Genomic DNA, 27,289 nt, shown 5'->3' on the forward strand with positions numbered 1-27,289 from the left:
GACAGTCCTGCAGTGATCCTTTTAGGCTCTAGCTTTCTGCAGATGCTGTGAGGTCTTAATGGATACAGAAATGTGAAGCCAAAGATAACTGTATCTTCAACCTGAAATACGGAACAAAGTATTTCAGTTGTGAAGGTTACTGAGATAAGGAGAAAGTCTAGTATTTTACTTCATACTATCTGTTTTCCTCTTTGTCTCTTCAACTAATGAACTATCTAGCTTTGGGCTACATGGCAAATGCTGTGGGCAGTTAGCTCAAACATTCGAGAATCTTAAAGCAGCAAAAGCTTCTTAACCATTTCCTTTTTATCAATTTTATTAGCATTAATTAAATAATCTTTGCCAAAACCTGCAGCTGGAAGTTTTAGATTAAAATGTTTTTTTTTTTAATTTTTTTTTTTTGGCTTGGAGGATATGAACAGGTCAAACTGAGGGTTCAGAACAGATTCTTTTAGTGCCTTGACAACAACTTTCTGGCATGGGTGACTGAGGAGACAACAAAGATATGTGACTGCCCTAATACTTACTCCAGCACAAATGAATGGGCACGCAAAGGTCTTAGCTGTGGCAACCATGAGACAGGGGAGCTGGAATCCTTGAGAGGACTGAGACAGGCAAAAAGTGGGACCAAAGTCAGCACAGCAGAATTTAGACTCTTCAGAGATCTGCTTTGAAGAATGTCACAGGTTATAACTCTGAAGAGACGGTAAGTTCAAGTCTTTGATTTTGAGGGATCACCTTCTTCAAGCTCAGACCTACACAGACAACCAGGGAGCTCCTGACTACACTCTAGATACGAACTGGAAGTGGAAACAGGGACAGGTGACACAGGAGAGATACGGAGACACTTTCCAATCGTGCAAGGATGACATTAGAAAAGCCAAAGGCTACCTAGAGTTAAATCTGGTAAAGAATCTGAAGGGCAGCAAGAAATTTCTATAGGTACACTATAGGAAAGAAGACATGGAAAAGGCTGAAATGTTCAATGCTAACTTTGCCTCCATCTTTACTAGCAAAACCAGCCTTCAGCAATCCTAGGCCCTCAAGACAATAGGAAAAGTCTGGAGCAAGGAAGACCTATGCTGCAGGACCACATTAGGAATAACATTACTTAAAAAAATGGATATACCCAAGCGCAGGGGATGACTTGAGATGAGTGCATGATGGTTAAGAAGCTAGGTCATGCCCTTACATAACCACCCTCTCTTATCTTTGAAAAAAAACTGTGATGACTGGGAGAGAGGCTCCTGAAGACTGGAAGAGAACAAATGTCACCCATGACCTTAAGAGAAAGAAGAGATGGAGAATTACAGGCCAGTCAGAAACGTCTCAGTTCCTGAGAAGGCAATAGAGCAACTAATCCTGGAAACCTTTGCTGAATCCATAAAGAATGAGACCGTGGATGGAGTAGTTATCACAGATTTATGATGGGGAAATGATGCTTGATCAATGATGTTCTACCATGAGGTGACTGGCTCAGTGGGTGACAGGAGATCTGGGAATGTTTGTAATGGTTTGAACTGCATCACATATACCCCTACACTATTCTGAGCAATGCTGGCTGAAAAGTCTAACACACACACACACACACACACACATACACACAAGTTGTTGTTGTCATCAGCGGAGGTAGGGGGCTGAGTTTGCTCTCTTTCCAGTTCTGGTTTCATGCAGTGAGGTTTTCCTCTACAAATTTTAGTTGGTTGATTTGCTTTTTGTTTTCCCTTTTCCCCGTCTCTTTCATGTAACCTGGTATCTCTGCAGTAGAGTAGTTTATTTTGTGTAACTCAGCTAAAGCTCTCCACTCTCCTTTTCTACTCTTCTGACAGTGGGGGGAGAATGGGAGAGGGAGAAGGAGAGAAAAGGCTATGGGAGAAGAAAACAAAGCAGTCAGGTTAACCCCTAACAATGTTGTATGCCTTAGTGAGGTTTTTGACACCACCTCCTGTAACATCCTTTACAGATGTTTAGATGAAACCTGGTTTAAACAGACAGTGCCATGAATTGAAAAGTGACTGAACAGTCAATCCTAGACGTTTCTTACCACTGCTACCAAGTCCAGCTGGCAGCCAGGAACCAGCTGTGTGCCCCAGATTTCAGTATTAGAACAATATATGTCAAATTAGAGTAATGTGTGCAGCATCTTCTTCAGTGATCTATTTATTATATACATAGGGCAGTTAGCAGTTTTGCAGGTGATGTAACACATGCAGGAGCAGTTGACATATCACAAGGTTTTGCTACTATTCAGAGGGACCTCAGTGGGCTGGAGAAAGGGGATGACAGGAACCTCATGACATTCAGCATAGTGAAATGCAGGCCTGCTCCTTGAGAAGAATAAACTCAGGTAAAAATATATGCTGGGACCAATGGGACCAGTTCAACAAAGAAGGCTCCAGGGTCTCACATGCTGCACAAGCTGGCCACTTGCCAGCAACTCACCTGCACAGCAAAGATGGCATCCTGGACTGCATTAGGAAAAGCATCAAAAGCAGGTGGAAAGCAGTAATCCTACTCCTCAGCACTGCTGAAACACATTTCACAGTATCACAGTATCACAGTATCATCAGGGTTGGAAGAGACCTCACAGATCATCAAGTCCAACCCTTTACCACAGAGCTCAAGGCTAGACCATGGCACCAAGTGCCACGTCCAACACGTGCTGAGTCCAGGTCCCTGTACAGAGGAAACACTGACCACCAAGCACTTGATGCTTCTACTCCCATTGGCTCTACATTCTTTTACCACTTTCAGCAATTCGGTCTCAGCTGTTGTGGTTTTGTACACTGCCAGAGTCACCAGCACATACTGTTCCAAACCTGCCTCTATTTTCCCATAGTGTAGACTATTACTTATCTCAATTGCTGACAGCAATTACTGCTATAAGCTGCCATTAAGTAGATGATACTACAGAGTTTTAATATCAAACATTACTACATTTCTAGACTATACTTCTTGCAGTCTTTGTTTCTCTCTCTCTCTCACTCATCTCCAATTACCCTATACAGTATTCTTTAATCACATCTTTCCCCTGAATGTAGCAGTTTATCCTCTCCTAATACTCTCTGCCACTGTTTCTGCATGTTTCTGTGATTCACCAAGTCCTCTCTTGGTCAGTCCTCTGTTCATATACCTTGAAATTATTATCTCTCTCACTGAACTCTCTGAATTCCTCTTTCTCCTTTTCCTCCAGCATGCTTGGATGAAATATCTTTGCATTGCAAGGTACAGAAAAAGCAGAGGTTTTGGGAAACAGAATTACTGTCCAAGTAAATGTTGGTGCATTCTCATGAATGACATGAGAATCTTTAAATTTCCAGACTTCTGGATCTGCTGATACAACAATAGCCACAGAAGGGTCTGGGTTTCTGTCTGGGTCTGATAAGACAAAGTGTATTAATCAGTTTTCCCTTTGGTAGATGGTCTGTTCTTAGAAGACTTATATATTTGTATAAGTTTATATATGTTGCTTTTCCAAGCTCTGTTTTCTCATGTTCATAAGTAAAAGACCCCATGAAATGCAGCACACTTTATGAGATTATAGCTACAGTCCATTGCCAAACACATCAGCTATAATAATATACACTGCATTTCACCCTTAGCAAGTTTTATTCATCTTCTTTCAGAAAAAAGCAATTAACTGGTAGAAAATAAGGGTTGTTAGAATTTATCACCCTTTGGGAATCCTTGGGAGTAGGCTAGCTGACTTAATTTGGAGGTCTTTAAACTGAAGCTTTTAGGGGGCAGGCGCCAACACATCAGTGTGTGCCATTGGAGCCAATAGGTAAATAGACCAGACCAATCATAATGCTAGCAGCTATGACCATAGTGGTTCCTCTTACTCTCCTCCAAGGTCACCTTCTTACTCCATTACATCTCTGAAGTGTTTCTATACCAATGGGAGAAGTACAGGGAATAAACAGGATGAACTAGACATCTGGGTGCAGATGAAAGACAACAATCCCATCACAATTACAGAGACATGGTGGGATAGCACCCATGACTGGAATGGTGCTAGGGATGACTAGGCATTTTTTAGGAAGCACAGACTGGCAATATGAGGCAGTGGATTTGCTATGTGAGTAAGCAGCTGGAATGCATTGTGCTTAACCCAGGGTGGGGTGAAGAATGTGTTGAAATCTTATGGGTAAGAGTTAAAAAACAAGCAAACATGGGTGACACTGTTGTGGGTGTCTACTGCAGACTACCAAACCAAGAGGAAGTTGTTGATGAGGCCCTTTATAGGCAGCTGCAAGTAGCCTTGGGATCACATACCCTAGTGTTCATAGGTGACTTCAACCACCACCCTGACATCAGTTGGAAAACCTTGCACAGCCAGACATAGCCCAAAAAAGTCTTGTAGTGCACTGATGACAACTTTATGGTGCAGGTCATTGAAGAACTAATGAGGAAAGGTGTTTAAGGAGAGGAATTAGTAAAAGGTCTAGTCAAGGAAGGTAGGAGGCAACCTAGGCTGAAGGGACAATGAAATGAGTTCAGTATTTTTAGGGAAATAAGCAGAGTAAATGATAAAATGTCAAGACTTTAAGAGAGTAACTTTGTCCTATTCAAATAAGTACTTATAAGTGTCCCATGGGTTAAGGCTTTAGACGGTATGAGGGTCCAAGAGAGATGGTTAATAATCAAACACCACCTCCTCCTAGCTCAAGATAAATGTGTACTCCTGGGAACAAAATGTATACCCCCTTGGAACTAAACCTGGCTAAAGGATAACAATACATCAACAGTAAAAGGAAGAAGGGGGAAAAGTGGCTCCATTGTTAAATGAGATGACAGAGACAATGAAAAGATAGCAATATTATTAAGTATCTTCTTTACCTCTGTCTTTACTGCTAAGACCAGCCCTCAGGAATCTTTAACACTGGAAGTAAAAACAAAAATGAAGAGAGGAAGATTCTCCACTGGTTAGTGTGGATTGGGTTAGAGATTGCTTGGATGGAATAAAAAAATGCAGAGATCCATGGACCCTGATGGAGTGCATCATGAGTGCTGAGGGAGATGGATGATGTTGTACCACTCTCCATTTTTGAAATGCCATGGGGAACACAGGAGGTGTTTGAGGATTGGAAGAGGGCCAATGTCACTCCAGTCTTCAAAAAAGACAAGACGACCTGGGAAACTACAGGCCAGTCAGCCTCATCTTCATCCCCAGGAAGGCGACAGAGCCATCTCTAACCACACAAAAGAAAAGAGGGTTATCAAGAGTAGCCATTATAGACCCACTAAGAGAAAATCTTGCATGACTAATCTGACAGCCTTCTGCAAAAGTATGATCAAATGCAAAGATGAAGGGAGAACAGTATCCAGGCAGGGAATGATGAGATTAATAACAGAGGGCTAAAAGCTATCAAAAGGGACTTTAAGACACTGGGGAAAGCAGTTGAGGGAGCAGGGGCACAGGTAATCTTTTCATCTATACCCTTAGTCACAGACTGGAATACAGAGAAGAATAGGAAAGCATATTTGATGAACAAGTGGCTCAGAGGTTGGTGCATCCAACATAACTTTGGATTCTTTGATATTGGGGAACTTCATCTTGCCACAGGTCTGCAATCAGCAGATGGGACACAACTATCACAGAAGGGGAGAAGGACCCTGGCACATGAGCTGGCTGGGCTTGTTGAGAGGGCTTTAAACTAGAATGGAAGGGGGAGGGGGTTAAACATGACAGCACCAGAGATAAATCAAAGGGAATTGAGGAAGGTAGGCTAGAGCTAGGAGTAAAAGCAGCAGCCCAGCTGAAGTGCATGTACACTAATGCACGCAGTATGGGTAACAAACAAGAGGAGCTGGAAGCTCTGGTGCTGGAGGGAAACTATGATATTGTCGCCATCACTGAAACATGGTGGGATGGCTCACATGATTGGTGTGCTGTAATCAATGGCTACAGACTCTTCAGGAGAGACAGGCAAGGGAGAAAGGGCGGGGGAGTGGCTCTGTATATTAGGGATGCTCTGGATGTCATGGAGGTAGAAATCAGGGATGATCAAGTTGAGTCATTATGGGTGAGACTTAAGGCGAAGGCCAACAAGGCTGATATCCTGGTTGGAGTCTGTTACAGACCACCCAACCAGGAAGAAGAGGTTGATTTATTACTCTTTAAGCAACTGGAGGCTGCCTCAAGATCACCTGCCCTTGTTCTGGTGGGCGACTTTAACCTACCAGACATCTGCTGGGACTTAAACACTGCAGAGAAGAAGCAGTCTAGAAGGTTTCTGCAATGTGTGGAAGACAACTTCCTATCCCAGCTGTTACGTGAGCCTACCAGGGGGGCAGCCCTGCTTGACCTGCTGCTCACAAATAGAGAGGGGCTGGTAGGGGATGTGGTGGTTGGAGGCTGCCTGGGGTCCAGTGACCATGAAATTATAGAGTTTTCAATACGTGGAGAAACCAGGAGGGGCATCAACAGAACCTCCACACTGGACTTCCGAAGGGCAGACTTCAGCCTATTTAAGGAACTAATTCAGAAAGTTCCTTGGGAAATAGCCCTTAGAAACAAAGGGGTCCAGGAAGGTTGGACCTGCTTCAAGAAAGAACTCCTGAAGGCACAGGAGCAGGCAGTGCCACTGAGCCGGAAGATGAGCCGACGAGGGAGGCAGCCAGGCTGGATGGGCAGGGAGCTGCTGAAGGAATTAAAGATTAAAAAGAGAGTGTATCACCTTTGGAAAAGAGGGGAGGTGTCCCAGGAGAAGTTCAAGGAGGTTGCTAGGTCTTGTAGAGGAAAAATTAGAGAGGCAAAAGCCCACTTGGAGCTCAGGCTGGCCACAGCTGCCAAGGAAAATAAAAAGTGTTTCTTTAAATATATGAATAGCAAGAGAAGGGCCAAGGACAACCTCCAGTCCTTGTTAGATAGAGAGGGGAATAGAGTGACAAAGGATGAGGAAAAGGCAGAGGTGCTTAACACCTTCTTTGCCTCAATCTTCACTAGTGGGACAGGTTGTCTCCAGGACAGCTGGACTCCTGAAGTGGTGGATGGAGTCAGGGACCAGTACAGTCCCCCTCTAATCCATGAGGAAGCAGTAAGGGATCTGCTAAGTCACTTGGATCCTCACAAGTCCATGGGACCGGATGGGATCCACCCTAGGGTGCTGAGAGAGCTGGCAGCTGAGCTGGCCAAGCCACTCTCCATCATTTATCAGCAGTCCTGGCTCACTGGAGAGGTCCCTGAAGACTGGAAGCTGGCCAATGTGATTCCCATACACAAGAAGGGTCGTAAGGAGGAGCCAGAAAACTACAGACCTGTGAGCCTGACCTCAGTGCCAGGCAAAGTCATGGAACAGGTCATCTTGGGTGCCATCACAAAGCACCTACAGGATAGCCAAGGGATCAGGCCCAGCCAGCATGGGTTTAGGAAGGGCAGGTCCTGCCTCACCAACCTGATCTCCTTTTATGATCAGGTTACCCGCCTGGTGAATGTGGGGAAGGCTGTGGATGTAGTCTACTTGGACTTCAGCAAAGCCTTTGACACTGTCTGCCACAAGAAGCTCCTAGCCAAGCTGGCAGCTCATGGTTTGGACAGATTCACTCTGTGCTGGATCAAGAACTGGCTGGATGGCAGAGCTCAGAGAGTGGTGGTGAATGGTGCCACGTCCAGTTGGCAGCCAGTCACAAGTGGTGTTCCCCAAGGATCAGTGCTGGGCCCAGTCCTGTTCAATATCTTTATTGATGATCTGGACGAGGGCATTGAGTCCAGCATCAGTAAGTTTGCAGATGACACCAAGCTAGGAGCAGGTGTTGATCTGTTGGAAGGTAGGAGAGCCCTGCAGAGGGACCTGGACAGGCTGGATGGGTGGGCAGAGGCCAATGAGATGAGATTTAACAAGGCCAAGTGCAGGGTTCTGCACTTTGGCCACAATAACCCCAAGCAGCGCTATAGGCTGGGGACTGAGTGGCTGGAGAGCAGCCAGGAGGAAAGGGACCTGGGGGTACTGATAGATAGTAAGCTGAAGATGAGCCAGCAGTGTGCCCAGGTGGCCAAGAGAGCCAATGGCATCCTGGCCTGCATCAGGAACAGTGTGGCCAGTAGGACAAGGGAGGTTATTCTTCCCCTGTACTCAGCACTGGTCAGGCCACACCTTGAGTACTGTGTCCAGTTCTGGGCCCCTCAATTCAAGAAAGATGTTGAGGTACTGGAACATGTCCAGAGAAGGGCAACGAAGCTGGTGAGGGGCCTGGAGCACAAATCCTATGAGGAGAGGTTGAGAGAACTGGGCCTGTTTAGCCTGGAGAAGAGGAGGCTCAGGGGTGATCTTATTACTGTCTACAACTACCTGAAGGGACATTGTAGCCAGGTGGGGGTTGGCCTCTTCTCCCAGGTAACCAGCAATAGAACAAGGGGACACAGTCTCAAGTTGTGCCAGGGTAGGTATAGGCTGGATGTTAGGAAGAAGTTTTTCACAGAGAGAGTGATTTCCCATTGGAATGGGCTGCCCAGGGAGGTGGTGGAGGCACCGTCCCTGGGGGTCTTCAAGAAAAGACTGGATGAGGCACTCAGTGCCATGGTCTAGTTGACTGGCTAGGGCTGGGTGATAGGTTGGACTGGATGATCTTTGAGGTCTCTTCCAACCTGGTTGATTCTATGATTCTATGATTCTAAGCATCATCTATCCTGACTTTACAGCAAGGCTGTCTGCTGTCTGTCCTAACATCCTTGTACGTAAACTCAAGAATAGTGGATTGGACTGAGAGACAGATTGGTAACTGGCCAGGGATCTGCTGAAGAGCCCAACAGAGAACTACAAGGATGATTGCAGGACTTCTACAGGGATCTGTAAATATCTGTAAATATCGGACAGGTGGGAGTTAAGATGAAGGTGATGCTCTTTTTGGTGGTGTCCAGTGAGAGAACAAGGAACAATGGGTACAACCACAGAAGGTTCCACCTCAGCACAAGAAGATGGTGAGAGTGACAGAACACTCAAAAAGGCTGACCAGAGAGGTTGTAGTCTCCTTCTCTGAAGACATTAAAAATATGCCTGGAAGCATTCCTGTGCAGTCTGCCCTAGGTGATGCTGCTTTGGCCAGGGTGTTGGACTCACTGGTCTCTGAAGGTCCCTTCCAATCCCCAACATTCTGTGATCAATATTACCAGTGATCATAAAAAAGGGATGGTAAATAGATTTGGAGTTAGGAAAGTTCTGGAAGTCTGCTGTTTGACAAGTTTCCAAAACCACACTCTAACACCCTTTTTCTTCACTTCAGTACAGAGAGAGAAGTGTTTTTTTCTGAAGCCTAGGACAAAGTGAACACTGAGATTTAAAAGTACATCCTTTGTTCACATCAAGTGCCTTCAGGAAAGAAGACTGCCATCTACTGCAGCTACTGCTCTAGTGACTTTCTGATAAAAGCATGAGTATGCTTCTTTGCAGTCCTGATTTTTTCCTCATGAGTCCTCACACTGCATCACAAATGACACCTGGCTTCTGTGTATCTTACTTTTCAAAGTGCAAGTCTTAGTTCCTGAAGCCTGGCAAATAAAATACATAGTATTATAACTACCTAGTTCACCATGTGTTCAAAAACTACTTTCCTGCCAGAAAATGCATAGGAGATTTTAGAAGTTCTTGGAATGCCTTTCAGAACTTTCTTTCATGCAGCCTGGTAATTTGAACTAAGTGTCATAACCCAGGGTCTACACTTGGACACGTGTGAGCCATTACTTAAGAGTTTACTGCTCTGCGTGTAGGGGAGCCTCATCTACAGGAAAAATGAAAGATCAGATAAACAAGGGTCTTGTAAAGGTGACTATTCTTAAGTTCAACAGCAGATGTTCAAACTGTGTCAGAACACCACGGCTCTCTCTCAAAAAAAAAATCTTTATAAGAAAGAATTAAAGGCTTAACATTATCTTTTAGTTAACGGAGTACTTGGGATGAGATTTAACAACACCAAGTGCAGGGTTCTGCACTTTGGCCACAACAACCCCAAGCAGCACTACAGGCTGGGGACAGAGTGGCTGGAAAGCAGCCAGGAAGAAAGGCAGCTGGGGGTACTGGTAGATAGTAGGCTGAAGATGAGGCAGCAGTGTGCCCAGGTGGCCAAGAGAGCCAATGGCATCCTGGCCTGCATCAGGAACAGTGTGGCCAGTAGGACAAGGGAGGTTATTCTGCCCCTGTACTCAGCGCTGGTCAGACCACACCTTGAGTCCTGTGTCCAGTTCTGGGCTCCTCAATTCAAGAGAGATGTTGAGGTGCTGGAAGGTGTCCAGAGAAGGGCGACAAAGCTGATGAAGGGCCTGGAGCACAAACCCTATGAGGAGAGGCTGAGGGAGCTGGGGTTGTTTAGCCTGGAGAAGAGGAGGCTCAGGGCTGATCTCATTGCTGTCGACAACTACCTGAAGGGAGGTTGTAGCAGGTGGGGGTTGGTCTCTTCTCCCAGGCAACCAGCAACAGAACAAGGGGACACAGTCTCAAATTGTGCTGGGGGAAGTACAGGCTGGATGTTAGGAGGAAGTTGTTGGCAGAGAGAGTGATTGGCATTGGAATGGGCTGCCCAGGGAGGTGGTGGAGTCACCGTCCCTGGGAGTGTCCAAGACAAGACTGGATGAGGCACTTAGTGCCATGGTCTAGTTGACTGGTTAGGGCTGGGTGCTAGGTTGGACTGGATGATCTTGGAGGTGTCTTCCACACTGGTTGATTCTATGATTCTACCTAACAATAAGGAAGTACATTATGTGAGAACATTAGCATCTGATCTGCATAGAGTCCATTAAGTAGATAATGTAACTGTATTAAAGGTGGTTTTATTAGGATACTTGAAAGTGCAGTCTGTCTTACCCAGACACATATTAAGACACAAATACAGCATTACTCTTTATTGTGTACCAAGTGCCATAGCAATTTTTTGACTAAAATGTTGAAAAAAATCAGACCAATTTCTTTTGTTGGAGTATTATATAAACCATACTGAAATTTGACAACCACAAGGAAATGAAACACACCGCAAAGAGGAAAGTTGCACAAAACCACCTTGACACATGATAGAAGTGACCACACTGTTCCCAAGGAAGCAAATCTTTCAAACAAGTCACATGCATAATATGTTTGTGTTCTTCTTCAGACCACAGTATTGTAGTTAGAACTGCAGTTATCATTTCACAAGCAGAAATATGCTGATGTCCATATCCCCAGTATCCTTCTCAGATTTATGCCGGGGGGGTTCTCTTCTCCCTTTGTACTTCCCAAATGTTTACTCCATGATCCACTGCTATGAAGAATCTAGCAGAAACTGCATCCAGTTGGTGACTCAGAAAATTGTATTTGATTCATTAGCATTTGTTTTCATTTCTTCTTTACTACACACTTCACCTATGCCTTGTGGTAAAGTGAAGCACAAGTATTCCAAAGACTTAAAAAACTTCCATAATAACCTCTTTGCAAAATACTGCTGAACTTGCAGAGATTAACTATGAAACAAAGTAAGCACCAATGTCATCTGCTGACACAAGGAAGGTTGCTAATGATAGCCAGATTCCACACCCAGCATATTTCTGGAAGGACACAATCAGCTTCTATAGCACAACTGCCTTTCTTTGGAGAAAGAAAAAAAACAAACCAACAAACAGTCAAAAAATCAGGAAACTCTAAAGGCACAAGTCACATTGATATGCTTTAAAATCAGAGGTTACCAAAAAAAGTGGCTTAACCTCTTCTTTGGGAGCATGTGCAAGTGTGTACAACACTGCTGTGAATGTGCATGTGCAAGCAATGGGACAGACAGGAGAGGAGGAGTGTGTCAGGTGAGGAAAGAACACCCTTTGCAAAGCCTAGCACACAGCCCTTATGCTTCAGACGTGCTCAGCATATGTCTCCATAAATCAACAAGAGCGTGACACAGATCCCAAACAATATTCCACAGGCAGGTCTTTGCTTTGCAACTCCTCCCTCTCTCTCTCTAACTGAAATTTCCCCAACTTCTACCAAAGCATTCCAAACCAAGCAGTTTTCCTTTCAGTCTCACTGCTGCCAACATTTGACGGAAGGGCTCTTTCTTTAGTTATACTGTTACTTGAAATTAACATATTGCAGGTAAAACAAAGAAGTCAGTACACTACTGTATTTGGAGATCAATGCAAATGAATATGCTCGGCATGATATTGATTTTTTTTTCTTCCCACCCTACCTCTATCCCCAAGAAAACTTTTTAAATCATACAAGGCACAAATGAATAACACGTTTCAGCAAGGTCCCGTCTCTTCCTTGCCGTTCCTCTTTTGGCCCTGGTTTAACGATCTTCTGCGGCTTCAGGTGATGACTGTGGGTCCCTTTCGCCCTGTCCTCTCATGAATCTGAGATATTTTCAGTGCTATTGCTATAAGAGGACTCAGCACAGCCTGAAGAGAAAGAAACACATGTCAATTATCCAATAATAATAGAAAACTCTGAAATAGTTACAGTCTCTCTCTCTCTATGTATATAGTATAATGAAGTATCAAGCTGAGAGCATATATTTAGTGAAATGTTACACTAAATGTGCATAAACAACGTAGAAAAGAGAAACCAGTAAATATACTGCACTGATAATGTCTCTATGTAACAGGAAGTGCGGAGATCTGGTGAAATTTGTTGTACAAAACAATGTAGAAGTCAGAAAATTAGAATGATTTTTTTTTCAGTTCAGAAGAATAGAAGCCACATAGACAAGAGTGTCTTCCTCTATGCAATCTGTATAGCTTAGGGTAACTATCACCTTAACAGAAATCACAAAGTCTTGAGTAATAACTGAATTGCATAGGGTAAATTCAACCAGAAGTAGCACAAGGTCTCAAGTTTCAGTATGAAACTGCCCAGATGGGTGAGTGCAGGTAACAACTAAAATAATACCAAATAAATATCAAGTAACAATGCAACATTTTAAATGCATCTCTCAGTTAACTACGTTATAGGCAATGGGAAACCGGCAGAGATGGGGGCAGATGTGGCTGGGTTGGAGGGCAGAAGGGCTCTGCAGCAAGACCTTGACCGCCTGCACAGATGGGCAGAGTCCAATGGGATGGCATTCAATAGCTCCAAGTGCAGGGTGCTGCACTTTGGCCACAACAACCCCATGTAGAGATACAGGCTGGGGTCAGAGTGGCTGGAGGGCAGCCAGACAGAAAGGGATCTGGGGGTACTGATTGATACCCGCCTGAACAGGAGCCAGCAGTGTGCCCAGGTGGCCAAGAGAGCCAGTGGCATCCTGGCCTGCATCAGGAATGGTGTGGTCAGCAGGAGCAGGGAGGTCATTCTGCCCCTGGACTCTGCACTGGTTAGACCACACCTTGAGTATTGTGTTCAGTTCTGGGCCCCCCAGTTTAGGAGGGACATTGAGATGCTTGAGCGTGTCCAGAGAAGGGCGACGAGGCTGGTGAGAGGCCTTGAGCACAGCCCTACGAGGAGAGGCTGAGGGAGCTGGGATTGTTTAGCCTGGAGGAGGCTCAGGGGTGACCTCATTGCTGTCTTCAACTACCTGAGGGGTGGTTGTGGCCAGGAGGAGGTTGCCCTCTTCTCTCAGGTGGCCAGCACCAGAACGAGAGGACACAGCCTCAGGCTGTGCTAGGGGAAATTTAGGCTGGAGGTGAGGAGAAAGTTCTTCACTGAGAGAGTCATTGGACACTGGAATGGGCTGCCCGGGGAGGTGGTGGAGTCATCGTCCCTGGGGCTGTTCAAAGCAAGGTTGGACGTGGCACTTGGTGCCATGGTCTAGCCTTGAGCTCTGTGGTAAAGGGTTGGACTTGATGATCTGTGAGGTCTCTTCCAACCTTGGTGATACTGTGGTACTGTGTGAAGATCTTCTTTTCAAAGAGTCGCTATATTTGATCACCAAACCAGTATGGTAATTTTCTGGCCCTCAAAGATTTCCCCCTGTCAACTCTTTCAAATAAATCACATTCTGGCTTTACACTTAGCAGGTTTTAAAATCAAACCAAAGAGAGTAACAATTCTGGAGATATTAAATTTACAGACATCTTTCTTATAAGCTTAATATAATCAGTATTTTGAATCTGTTTTAGCCACCTAATGGTTTCTGACAGTATGAAGTGTTTGCTTTATTTATACAAACAGTCAGATGGTTAAATCAAAAGAGTAAGGAGACAAAGTATCTGTGCAAACAGAGTCATGGAATAACACCATGACTGCCACTGGTGTCAAGTGAGGTTACAATCAAACATAGTTATGCACGAGTGTGAGCAGTCTGATGTGTTATTGTTCAGAAAGCTCCATATATGTAGATAACTATCTTTTGAATAACCACTGAAGCAGGACACAAGTCCATTAAAGTCAAACATGCTTAGAGAAGATTAATATGTGGTGCACAGATTCACATCAGAGGGCAAATACTGCAAGAATAAATAATAAAACGTGCCAATTTTAAAAGTCTAGAGCATGTAATTTCTTATCTTGAGCAACACAGATTAAGAAATGACAGAGGACTGAAAGATCTAAGAAGTCTTTCCAAGACTCTCACGTCAAACCTCTTCTTTGTTTAATCTGAAAAGCGCAGGGCAGCTTTATTTGACAATGCTTCCTTACACTACAAATGGAGTCTGAAGAAAACAAAACAAACAAACCAAAACAAAGCAAAACCCCAAGCCAGAACAAAACTCTACACAATGCTTTGAGCAAAATTTTATGTGAGACACTCATTTACATAAACAGTTGTTTAGCTGCTGTTACTTTGCAAAGTCATCGCAATTACTAGTAAGTATTCTGTTCGTTAAAACTGTGCTTCTCAGCAAAGAAAGTCCTGTTTCAGTTCTGCCATCTCACACTTCCATCTAAAAGTACATTTGCTCTAAATGGCGATAGCAGACCAGAGTAACAAGGGACTAGAGCTGTAAGTGCCTTTTTAAAAGTCCTTTATCTTTACAATAGCTTACACTTCAGTAGTAAAACGTAAATCCTAGACAGCAACCCTTTATAGCTAATAAGGTTCTAGAAATACTTCTGTATCTTAGAGATCTAATACTGGAAAAAAAAATTTCAAGTGGTCATTTGTGCTTAAGAAATAAAAAAAAATTTACTATTGAGATGTCAATTTAAAATGTCAATTGCAGTCACTCTATACTAGAAACATTTATCTCTTGGAAACTGCTTGGGAGATATGGCACGTTATCCTTCACATTAATTTTAAAAACTGAAAATTAATGGAACTGAGAAATCAGTAATTTATTTTAGCAATAAGAGACAGAAGTTATACCCTTGAAAGAAAATAACTGGTGTTGGAGGTACCGTCCCTGGGGGTCTTCAAGAAAAGCCTGGCTGAGGCACTTAGTGCCATGGTCTAGTTGATTGGTTAGGGCTGGGTGATAGGTTGGACTGGATGATCTTGGAGGTCTCTTCCAACCTGGTTGATTCTATGATTCTATGATTACTCATACCAACAAATACATCCAACAAGAAGATACCTAACACAAGGTAAATAAAGATCAAAAGCTGTTTGCTTGGGAGTAACCTGTACCAGAACTGCTAGAGGTGTGTGATTCCTGCACGACTCATGTAGCACTTTCTCTTTGTGTGACCTTGCAAAAAATATTCCCTTCTAAAGTTCTGAAGTAAGCCCCTTCTAGTACAGCCCTGAAATAAAATATGCCCAATGCATCTGGTTTATCAAAGGCTCAGGCAGGGCTGAAATATACCTGCCTGCCAACTAAAAGCTCAGCATGTGTTTGGCTTTAGGAAATACTTTTCTCAAAATAGGTGGACAAACACCATCTATATGTCAAGAAAACCTACTATTTGTGATATTTACCCTACAACTTGCCAACTTTAATCAAAAATTCAGCCTGAACTGAATTTCAGTTTGGTGAGGAAAACCAGAAGTAGGTGAGTTTTACACAGCCTAGGCACGGACATTTTCCAAAGGTCTCAAATTCAATGTTCCCAGTCCAATGCAAGTCTCAAAACCCAGCTGCCCCATCCTTTCATCAGTGAGAAGTATTCTGCAGAATTTATCTGGGAAAAATGTTTTTAAAAGATAAAAAATCAGAGCATGGTAATGCCCTCGAAGAGGATCCAAACATTTCAGTGAACGTTAGGTAACTACAATGCACTTTTACAATTCCCAGATTTTTGCTCTGTCTCCTCTTACTGAAATGGCCTGCATTTCACATTCAGCATCACGTCTACTCATGTAATTTTGGGCTCTCTCAGCTTTACATATAGCCAATTGAACGTAGAGGGTGGAACACTAGAAACACAGGGTTATAAACTGTACGTGCTACTGGGGATAAGATCTGTCATCAGTTGGCTAAACCTTGCATGACTGCATTTAGGCACCTGAATTAATAATAATCAAAATGACACTTCAGACAGCAATTATTTCAGAATAAGCATCCAGGTCTTGCAACAGATTTCTAAGCATAATTGACACAGTACTACACATTCCAGAAGAACTAACTTTCCTAGAACAGTGTTTAATGCCTCAGAATTAAAGCGATAAGCAAGTAGGTTAGTACAGCACAAAGTCATCCAAGAAAGGTTAAAGGTTACAACTTAACTTCTGGAGAATGCTTTGAAGTCAACAGAAGTTGTAATTGCTAGGTGGTGGTATTAATGTTATTGTATAAATTATTATAAGCCTTGACATTTCAAGCATGGGTTGAAGTAGTTTTCTCTCCTAACACTTCTTCCTAACATGGATCTTCTCTTTTTATCATTTAAACATTACAGAAATGCTTGGTCAGAGAGGTCAGGGTAACTGAGACAGATTTCAGTCCTAGAATGAAGACACAGAGAAACTGAAAAGTGACTCCTTCCTTTTTTACCTCTTCCTGCTCTCACATCATTTTCCCTTGCTTTATATGACTGGTTCAAGCTGGAAGTGTGGCCAGCAGGGCACGGGAGGTGATTCTTCCCCTTTACTTTGCTCTGGTGAGACCCCACCAGGAGTACTGTGTCCAGTTCTGGAGCCCCCATTACAAGAAGGATGTGAATGTGCTGGAGCATGTCCAGAGAAGGGCCACTGGGATGATCAGAGTGCTGGAGCAGCTTGCCTATGAGGACAAACTGAAGGAGTCGGGGCTGTTCAGTCTGCAGAAGAGGAGGCTCCAAGGTGACCTTATTGTGGCCTTTCAGTATCTGAAGGGGGCCTACAAAAAAGATGTGGAAGGACTTTTCAGGATATCAGGATGTGACAGGGCTAGGAGGAATGGAGTGAGGCTGGAGACGGATAGGATCAGGCTAGATGTGAGGAGGAAGTTGTTGAGCATGAGAGTGGTGAGAGCCTGGAATGGGTTGCCCAGGGAGGAGGTTGAGGCCCTGTCTCTGGAGGTATTTAAGGCCAGGCTGATCTAGGGTAGAGTGTCCCTGCCCATGGCAGGGGGGTTGGAAGTAGATGATCCTTGTGGTTCCTTCCAACCCTGACTCTGGTTCTATGATTCTATGAGTCTAAGCTGCTCTTAGTCCTCTGTAACCTAGGCAACAGAATCACACAGTATCACAGTATCACCAAGGTTGGAAAAGACCTCACAGATCATCAAGTCCAACCCTTTACCACAATTCTCAAGGCTAGACCATGGCACCAAGTGCCACGCCCAATCTTGCCTTGAACAGCTCCAGGGACGGCAACTCCACCACCTCCCCGGGCAGCCCATTCCAGTGTCCAATGACTCTCTCAGTGAAGAACTTTCTCCTCACCTCGAGCCTAAATTTCCCCTGACGTAGCTTGAGGCTGTCCTTCTCTGGACACGCTTGAGCACCTCAATGTCCTTCCTAAACTGGGGGGCCCAGAACTGAACACAGTACTCAAGGTGAGGTCTAACCAGTGCAGAGTACAGGGGCAGAATCAGCATCATAGAAACTAAGTGAAAGAAAAAGAAAGGCAGAAGAAAGGGGCAGATTACCCCAAAAAAGTTTTGATGACCTTACCTATTAGAACAAGCTTTTTCTTTGGCTGTAATGTGTACTAGCACACTTGCAGAGCAACAGCAAAGTGACACAAGTATTGGACTGGAACAACTACAAAGTAAACTCAGTGTTAAGATCACACTATCTGGCACCACAGCTGCACCTACTGCAGAGTTTCTGCCATGAATACTCAACACACAGCTCAAACTCAGTGTTCCTGCTTGGGTCTTGTATCACAAAATCCAGAAGTCTTTGGAAAGGTTTATGCTACAGCCATCCATCCTGGAAGACTTAGGCCACATGGATCCTGGCTCATTGTGGAATAAACAATAAAGTAGTATTCAGTTTATTATCATGAAGCAGGACACAATGTAGGGAAAAGGAAAATGACCTCTTTACTTTTGTGCATGCTCTGCCTGCTAACTCAGATAAAATTACAATAAAGGTCATGAGGCCAGCTGTTCTTGGTATGAGCAATGAAACAGACAGGAGTAAAACCAAGTGGTGCATGGAAACATCTACATTTGTAGCATACTGTTTTTTTTCTAGTATATCCAAAGACTGTGAATGACAGCTACATTTAATGAAGTCACTTCCTTATGAAATATTTCATAATTGCTGCTACATTAAATATTTTTCATGTGTTTCTTTCCACTTCTAGATTACAATTTGTTCACTCTACAGCTTTGCACAGAATCAAAGCTAAATTACCATATTCCATGGACCTGCAAAGAATATCCTAATTTTAATAGTGAAGATTAAATTTTCTATCATTTCTCTGGACCCTACTGTATGCTTAATATGCAATCAGAGCCATGCTAAAAGACACAATGCTTCAAAAGTCAGCAGAGGCAGTAATTCTCTAGCAAACTCCATTTGTACTTGCAGTTGTAAGAGTGTCTTGATGGAATCATATAGAATATAGAACACCTTAATTTTACCCCTATTACATGATCCTGGACAGAGGGATTTCTAGGTTATTGATTTAAATTCCATGATCTTGAAGAAACACAACACGCACGCATTCTTATAATCATTACATATACACACACACACACACACACATATATATATATATATATATATATATATATATACAGTCATATATCATTTTCATGCACCAACCAAGATCCACCTGAAAACTGGTTGGTTTTCTTCCTATGGTACTTGCCATTCAGAATTAGTTTCAGAAATTCAGTCTCAGATGACCAAGACACATTTTATCCCATGATTTTCCTTTTAATTGGCTTGCCTTTTTGGACAAAAATACAAAGGAGCAACTCCTGACCCAAAGTCTTTGCTTGGCTGCTGCTAATTGTTAATGTTTCTGTACCTAGCTGGCCTGTATTTCACTAGTTTTTGGCAGTATTTGTGTTTCAATGCATCTTGTTTAAAGACTACCTGATATAGACTGCACAGGTATATGACCACATTTATTTATTGCTCTTGGAATTCACATAGTGAGTAATAACAGACAGTAAAGAGAGCTTATTAGTTCATACTTGGAACAATCCAGATTACTCACTACATACCAGATTTACATACAAAGCAATTAAAAAACAATTCTGCATAATGAGTCATTCCTTTCTTGGTCTCCACATATGAAATCTCTTGTTTGAATCTTGTCATGGTTAGAGAATATATCCAGATGGTTAGACAAAGGGCAATAAGATAATAACCATTAGGTCAAGATCTATAAAATGAAGCTATAAACAAGCCTACAATAAATTTCTTTTGGTACTTCATGCCCATTGAAGGTATCTCTAGATTTTCCATCTGTGTTAAATTTACCACAGCTAGTAAGTCTATGAACTTTAAAAAAGAAGAGATATGCCAATGCACAGAAGTCCAAGACTTCAGGTAGAAGTCTGTCATTTGTTATAATGAACTAAACTTCCTGAAATTGCTAGTTGGATGCCTATGTGACTGGTCAAAATGGGTCACTTACAAAGATGTTGACTAGGCCCCTATTACCAAAACTAAAGAGGAAACAAAGTACATAAAACTTTGAACCTGTCACAGCTGTTTTAGACACTCACATCAGTATGAATCTCAAAGTAAACTAAAAAATAAAGGAATTATAGTATCAGAAAAACTATGCCACTCCTCCTCAGTAATGTTCTCTGAAAAAAGGAGTTTGCTATTCACTCTTTCCCATATATTCCACTGAAGATTATCAAATGTTATCCTGCAAAAATTTCTTTTTGTACTGTGATGGTTTGGGTGTTCCCTGCCCCCTCCCACACACACACTTTGGAAATCACTCAGACTAGACTCAGCCATCTCTGGAAATTGAATGAAGCTTATTATTTACAGCTCAGGTTAATATATAAGCAGGTATTTATAGCATATACAGTTATAAACCGAAAATATACAAGGTAAAAGCTAATACTGAAACACAACTCCCCTCCCAGAAACCTGAGTCTCCACGAGGGGCTCCCAACCACCCTTACACCTTCTCCCACCCCTCTCAACCTTACCCCAGTCCCAAGGAAGAATGGAGGTTCAGCCAGGGGGTTAGGAAGCAAAGTGTATTAATCAGAGACATGGCAGAGAGGCTAGAGAGAAGTGCAGCTCAGGCAATGCCCCAAGAGGAAGTGCCTTATCTATGTTTGGATTCTTGTTCTTATACCTCTCAGCAAACCTATGAGTGAGGTAGACATCACCATTGTTTCTCTTTCATAGCCTGTGATCTAATCCTTCTCACCAAAACATTATAGCTAGCTTCAAACTAGCACATGTACTAACATTAAGATCTCTTGAAATCAAATGTATGCACTCCCTTCAAATCCACCATCTGCCTATGAGATACAATCGATGACCCTGCATGTCCTAATGCCCTCCACGTGGCTGGCATTGTATAGCAAGGAAAGAAGAGTGGTGGGAACTGTGCAATACTACATAATGAGAAACAAGAGAAAGAATTTATTGTGCTAATAGAGATGAAACTCAACCTTGTTCTGCTCATTTCTCTTCCCTACCATGGAAGGAGGGCAAGGATGGCACTGCCTGAGCTATAGCTGCTTTGGGTGTCTGGCTCACGTCACTTTGTGCAGCAGCCCCATTCTTTCTGCTCCCTCAACACAATCTGTACTGCTAGTGAGGTCAACAGCTCTTACAGTGAACTTTATGCACCTGTCCAGAGCAAATACATGCAAAATAACCTCTAGTCTCTGGCAATTCACTGACAGCATTTGCTATTTTCCACTCATTCAAAAAAAGAAAAAGAAAGTGCTACACACAATAGCCATTGATTGTTGGCTACTTTAGGAAGTACACAAGCTAAACTCTGGCAGTGTGCTGCTTTTCTCATATTACATAACTGGTAACAAAAAAAAAAAAACAAACAAACAATCAATTGATGCAAAAAGATTTAATTTTGAAAGTCACATTGTTATTTGTAATTAGCCAAAAGCTTAACCACATGAATACTCCAAGTATGTGCTCTGCTGTTCTCTGATATTTTTTTTTTGCTGAGATTCATTAGACAGAAAAGGTGTTTAGGCTGCATTTTTTGTGTCATCTGCCACAATGTTACCTACTGTAAATCTACTGAAAATCTGTGAAGTTAACTCTTAGTTTGTCTTTTACCATGACTTCTTTTTATTTCATCTATGCCTTGCTTACATAGTACATATATAAAACAGCTTAATTGCAGCTGATAAATAATTTCTGCTGTAGAAAACATGACCACAGCTGTGGTGCATTGGCCTTGGCTGGCTGTTAGGTGCCCACCAAGCTGCTTGATCACTCCCCCTCCATTCCTTCCTGACTTTGGTGTCTGCGTAACTGTTTCTCCCACACAGTTTCACTTCTCTTTCACTGATGCTGTTTCACAGCAGTTTTTATCCTTCTAAAATATGTTATCACAGAGGGACTACCAACATCACTAACACTCTCAGATTTGGCCAGTGGTAGGTCTTATCTACAAGCCAGCTTCAAATGGCTCTGTTTGACACAGGAGTAGCTTCTGGTGCCTCCTCAGAGAAGTCACCCACACAGCCTTCCTGTTACCAGAACCTTGCCATGTAAACCCGGTAGGAAGTGCAAATGGAATTGTAACAATGTTCTTTCTTGGTCAAAATATATTTATGATCTTGTTAGCTGGATAAAATTGCTAAAAATGGTCCTTTACACCACTGTAGGCTGAACTTTATGAGTCTTCTATCCACAAAGATACCAAGGATGTGAACTGTTGCTTTAAGAAAAAGCAAATGAAATAACTAGATCCTATCTGCAGGAATGGAGTCTGCAATGTTTCTGCAAGAACTGAAGCACTTTTATAATGGACAGACAGTTGTTTAATAGCACAAGAAACTAAGTTTATAGGGGGAACATAAACATGTTCTAAAACTGCTGGTTCTGCCTCAAAATGTGTACAGCTAGACAATCAGGAAAATCATCCATAGTAAATCATCCATACCCCAAGCAGCACTACAGGCTGGGGACTGAGTGGCTGGAGAGCAGACAGGAAGAAAGGGACCTGGGGGTACTGATAGACAGTAGACTGAAGATGAGCCAGCAGTGTGCCCAGGTGGCCAAGAGAGCCAATGGCATCCTGGCCTGCATCAGGAACAGTGTGGCCAGTAGGACGAGGGAGGTTATTCTTCCCCTGTACTCAGCACTGGTCAGGCCACACCTTGAGTCCTGTGTCCAGTTCTGGGCCCCTCAATTCAAGAGAGATGTTGAGGTGCTGGAATGTGCCCAGAGAAGGGCAATAAAGCTGGTGAGGGGCCTGGAACACAAATCCTATGAGGAGAGGCTGAGGGAGCTGGGCCTGTTTAGCCTGGAGAAGAGTAGGCTCAGGGGTGACTTCACTGCTGTCTACAACTACCTGAAGGGAGGTTGTAGCCAGGTGGGGGTTGGTCTCTTCTCCCAGGCAACCAGCAATAGAACAAGGGGACACAGCCTCAAGTTGTGCCGGGGGACGTACAGGCTGGATGTTAGGAGGAAGTTCTTGCCAGAGAGAGTGATTGGCATTGGAATGGGCTGCCTAGGGAGGTGGTGGAGTCGCCATCCCTGGAGGTGTTCAGGAGAAGACTGGATGAGGCACTTAGTTCCATGGTCAAGTTGACTGGTTAGGGCTGGGTGCTAGGTTGGTATGGATGATCTTGGAGGTCTCTTCCAAACTGCTTGATTCTATGATTCTAAAGAAGGGTCAAAGCACTGAGTGTTCCTCCTGACTACAGATGCAAATCTGTAGGCACTCCTGTTACAGACAAAGCGCATTACTTACTGACTTACTGCAATGCCATTGCATTACCTGTGTTTCCTTATTGTGCTGGCTGGGATCCTTTTCATAACTCTCTGCGTAGATCCTGAGAGTAGCTCTGACATGGCTAGAAGCACTCATTCTGAAGATGAGTCTGGAAGCATCTGAAAAAATAATCCGCAGCCCCTATGGGAGAAGAAGCAGCATAATTCATAAGAGGGCAATACCTTGACAAATCACTGTGCTGGTTTGAGGCTAATTGGAATAGTTTACTGAAAGAAATTAAATCATTGTTTGTAAGAAGAAAATGATGATGAAGTCTGTATCATTCATTGGCTGGTTAAGAGGGACAAAAAGCAAAAATCTAAATAATCTGTCCACTCAGTTCTGTGACGCTGCCTCTATTCACTTTTTCAATCCACTCTAATCTCTCCACTAACAAACAGCAATGTAAGCTTTGAAGGTTGTTTTTGTTTACCTGCCTGGAAAAGTAGGGGGAGAAAGAGAGGGTAGCTTTGAACTCCTCCTGGGCAACCTTCTTTGTCCAGGAGGGGGTTTGAATTTTTTTATGATTTCTAATTTGTATGTAATTGTAAATGCTTGTAAATACATTGTGTATATATGCTTGTAAATTTTGCTTTGCTGTAAATATAGCTTCATCTTACTTCCAAGCCATCTAAGCTGGTCTGGTAAATTACAATTGGGGGTGGGGAGGAGGGAAAGTTCCCAACCCACCCCAATTATTCAATATAAAAAGCAAAAAGAACAGTCATTTGGATGCAAGTCTTCTTTCCCTGTGACTTCTGACAACTTTTTCCCCCCTTCTAAAGGCTAGAAATTATTTTGTGTATTCCCTCCCACTTCTCATACCAAGATCTCTTAGCGCTGGTTTTCTTCAGCTGATTTGTTCTTGTTCTGTGTGACCCAGCACAGGATCAATGGCCTGAGAAACAGTTATTAGAACAGAAAGGATTGGTGGCCTAAGAAGCAACTACAAGACCACTGGATCAAAAACCCGAAGTCAGTAGTGAATACCAAAGACAAGTTCAGTTGCCACACCTCATAGACCATACATTGATATCCAACCACAGAAATTCCAACAAAAGCCTGTAGTACAACTTGGGAAATGTAAGGTGTTAATTAATTTCAAGTACACTAATTAATGGCCATTAACTTGGTGTAGAACAAACAAGACATCAATAATTATGTCCTGTCAGGATATAAATTCAGGTAAACCATTTTGGCCACTGCCTCTCTCCTCAGAGCCTTGTCCAGTTTGACCTGTAACGTTCCCTGGGATGGGGCATCCACCACCTCTGGGTAACCTGTCCCAGTGTTGCCACACCCACATCATGAAAAAGTGTCTTACTTACGTCTACTGAATCTACCCTTTTCTAGTTTTAAAACATCACTCTTTGTCCTATTTCTCCAGACCCTGTTCAAGATTCTATCTTTCTTATAAGACCTTTTAAGTATTGAAAGGCCACAACAAAGTCTCCTCCAAGTCTTCTCTTCTTTACACTGAACCACACCAACATTCTCAACCTTTTTTTCCTAGAAAAGGTGTTCCTGCCTTCTGATTGCATTTGTGGTCCTCTGCTAGACCTGCTCCAACAGGCCCATGTCCTTCCTGGGGAAGGCTCATTAACACTGGAGAGCACAAATGGGAAAATACCCCATAGAGAAACTGGGTTGAATTAGATGGCCTTAATTTCCAGCTCTGATTTTTGTGATGCTGTGAAACATTTTGAACTGCTAGTACATTACATTAATTTTAGCAACACAAATTTATCTATTAGTATCAAACTTACAACATCAGTGACAAACAAAAATAGCTCACATACAAAAGACTGATTTTTAGAACCTATTTATCAGATATTTTCTCTTAAGCCAACTTTCAAATGATGTTCAATTAATGCTAATGGGAATTTCACCACTGACTTCAATGAAATCATGATTTCACCCTGGATGCCTAGAATTATACAGGTAGTTTGTTGCAATCTGATCCTGCGAGCAAGGGGTTGTCTCCTGCTCATGGCTCATTATTCTTTAACTTCATGACAAAAAAAAAATATATAAATGAAAGAGTTTTGGAATTATGGGTATAGTTTGTTTTGAATGGTTGTCAAACATCAGACCAGCAGCTCAAAATAGGGAACATTAATGTCAATCAGCTTTAAGAGGAAGAGAGTCTAACATATCTGCATAAAGTGTGAACAACAGAGCATGTGATTTTCTTCCTCCAAAGACTGAACAGACATTTCACATGCTACTGGAAGGCCCAGTAATTCCCACAACGACACAGCCAGACCACTTGAATACTTTTCCACATACCCCATGTTTGTCACAGGATCACAGGATCACAGGATATTAGGGGTTGAAAGGGACACAAGGAGATCATCGAGTCCAACCCCCCTGCCACAGCACAGAGGAATGCATCCAGACAGGCACTGAAAGTCTCCGGAGGAGACCTCAGAACCTCTCTGGGGAGACTGTTCCAGTGCTCTGTGACCCTTACAGTAAAGAAGTTCCCCCTTGTGTTGAGACAGAACCTCTTTTGCTGTAATTTACACTCATTGTTCCTTGTCCTATCACAGGGAGTGAGCAGAGCCTGTCCCCCCACTCCTGGCCAGCTCTCAGATACTTATAAACATTTATCAAATCCTCTCTAAGTCTTCTCTTCTCCAGACTAAACAGCCCCAAGTCTCTCAGCCTCTCCTCATAAGCCATGCCCTCCAGTCCTCCAGTCATCTTTGTAGCCCTCTGCAGACCCTTTCCAGCAGATCCCTGTCCCTCTTAAACTGGGGAGCCCAAAACTGAACGCAGTATTCAAGAGGAGGTCTCACCAGGGCAGAGCAGAAGGGGAGGAGAACTTCCCTTGATCTGCTGGACACACTCTTCCTAATGCACCCCAGGATCCCATTGGCCTTCTTGGCCACAACGGCACATTGCTGTGCCATGGATAACTTCTTATCCACCAGGATCCCCAGGTCCCTCTCCACAGGACTGCTTTCCAGCAGATCACCTCCCAGCCTGTACTGGTGCAGTTTATTATTCCTCCCCAGATGCAGGACTCTGCACTTGTCCTTGTTGAACCTCATCTGGTTCCTCTGTGCCCAGCTCTCCAGTCTGTCCAGGCCTCTCTGGATGGCCGCACAGCATTGAGCTGTATCATCCAAGCCTCCCAGCTTGGTGTCAGCAGCAAACTTGCTGAGCAGACACTCTGTGCCCTCATCAATGTCACTGATGAAGATGTTAAACAGGACTGGCCCCAGCACTGATCCCTGGGGGACTCCACTGGTTACAGCTCACCAGCTGGACCTGGTACCATTGATCACCACCCTCTGAACTCTATCTTGCAACCAGTTCCTAACCCACCTCACTGTCTGCTCTTCCATCCCACACTTCCTCAGCTTGCTCACTAAAATGTCATGGGAGACAGTGTCAAAGGCCTTGCTAAGGTCAAGGCAGACTACATCCACTGGTTTCCCTGAATCTACCATTCAGTTATAGCATCATAAAATGGTATCAGGTTAATTAAGCATGATTTCCCCTTGGTAAATCCATTCTCACTGCTCCTGATAACCTTGTTCTCTTCCAAGTGCCTTGAGATACCCTCCAGCAGGAGCTGCTCCATCACTTTTCCAGGGATGGAGATGAGGCTGACTGGTCTATAGTTCCCTGGAACCTCTTTCTTGCCCTTTTGAAGACTGGAGTGACATTGGCTCTCCTCCAGTCCTCAGGCACCTCTCCTGTCTGCCGCCGTTTGGCAAAGATGATGGAGAATGGCAGAGCAATAACATCAGGCAGTTCTCTCAGCACCCTTGGGTGCATCTCACCAGGCCCCTGGACTTGTTAATGTTTAATTTGTGTAACTGATCCCTAACTCAGCCTGCAATAATAACACATTGTTATTTGATGCAGCACACATGAAGTCTCAACACATTATATTATGGTCTTCAGAATAAAAAAGGACTTATATATACTCCCCATAACTCTTTCCATAACTTTATGACTTAAAAACGCTTCACCAAACTACAGCGTCTTTAGCTAGTTTGATGTTACAGTTAGTGACACTTGGGGTGTTTATGCAATGCACACAGACACACAACCAGATGGTTCACTGCACTATTTATGAGCTGATTGTTTTTTTAGTTTTGCCTTTTTCAGAGACACATGACTGACAGTGCTGACTTTTATGCACCCATGATGACAGCTACTAATTGCCTGT

The 27,289-nt window shown here is 43.3% G+C and overlaps 1 protein-coding gene across 2 annotated transcripts in view; it reads right to left on the reverse strand.

The window, feature by feature from the left end:
* Positions 1-27,289, reverse strand: part of PGM5 (phosphoglucomutase 5) — a 123,047-nt gene that overhangs the window by 17,681 nt on the left and 78,077 nt on the right. The window contains exons 10-11 of one of the 2 annotated variants that reach the window (XM_064176448.1): positions 23,110-23,244; positions 10,747-12,352 (exon numbers count right to left, since the gene is read on the reverse strand). In XM_064176448.1, coding sequence (XP_064032518.1) covers positions 12,263-12,352; positions 23,110-23,244 — 225 coding nt within the window. In that variant the 3' untranslated portion in view covers positions 10,747-12,262. Of the gene's footprint in view, positions 1-10,746; positions 12,353-23,109; positions 23,245-27,289 lie in introns of those variants that run through there. The other variant, XM_064176447.1, reaches the window with a different exon arrangement.

This window comes from Pogoniulus pusillus, chromosome Z, assembly GCF_015220805.1.
Source record: "Pogoniulus pusillus isolate bPogPus1 chromosome Z, bPogPus1.pri, whole genome shotgun sequence".
In the NCBI taxonomy this organism is placed as follows: domain Eukaryota; kingdom Metazoa; phylum Chordata; class Aves; order Piciformes; family Lybiidae; genus Pogoniulus; species Pogoniulus pusillus.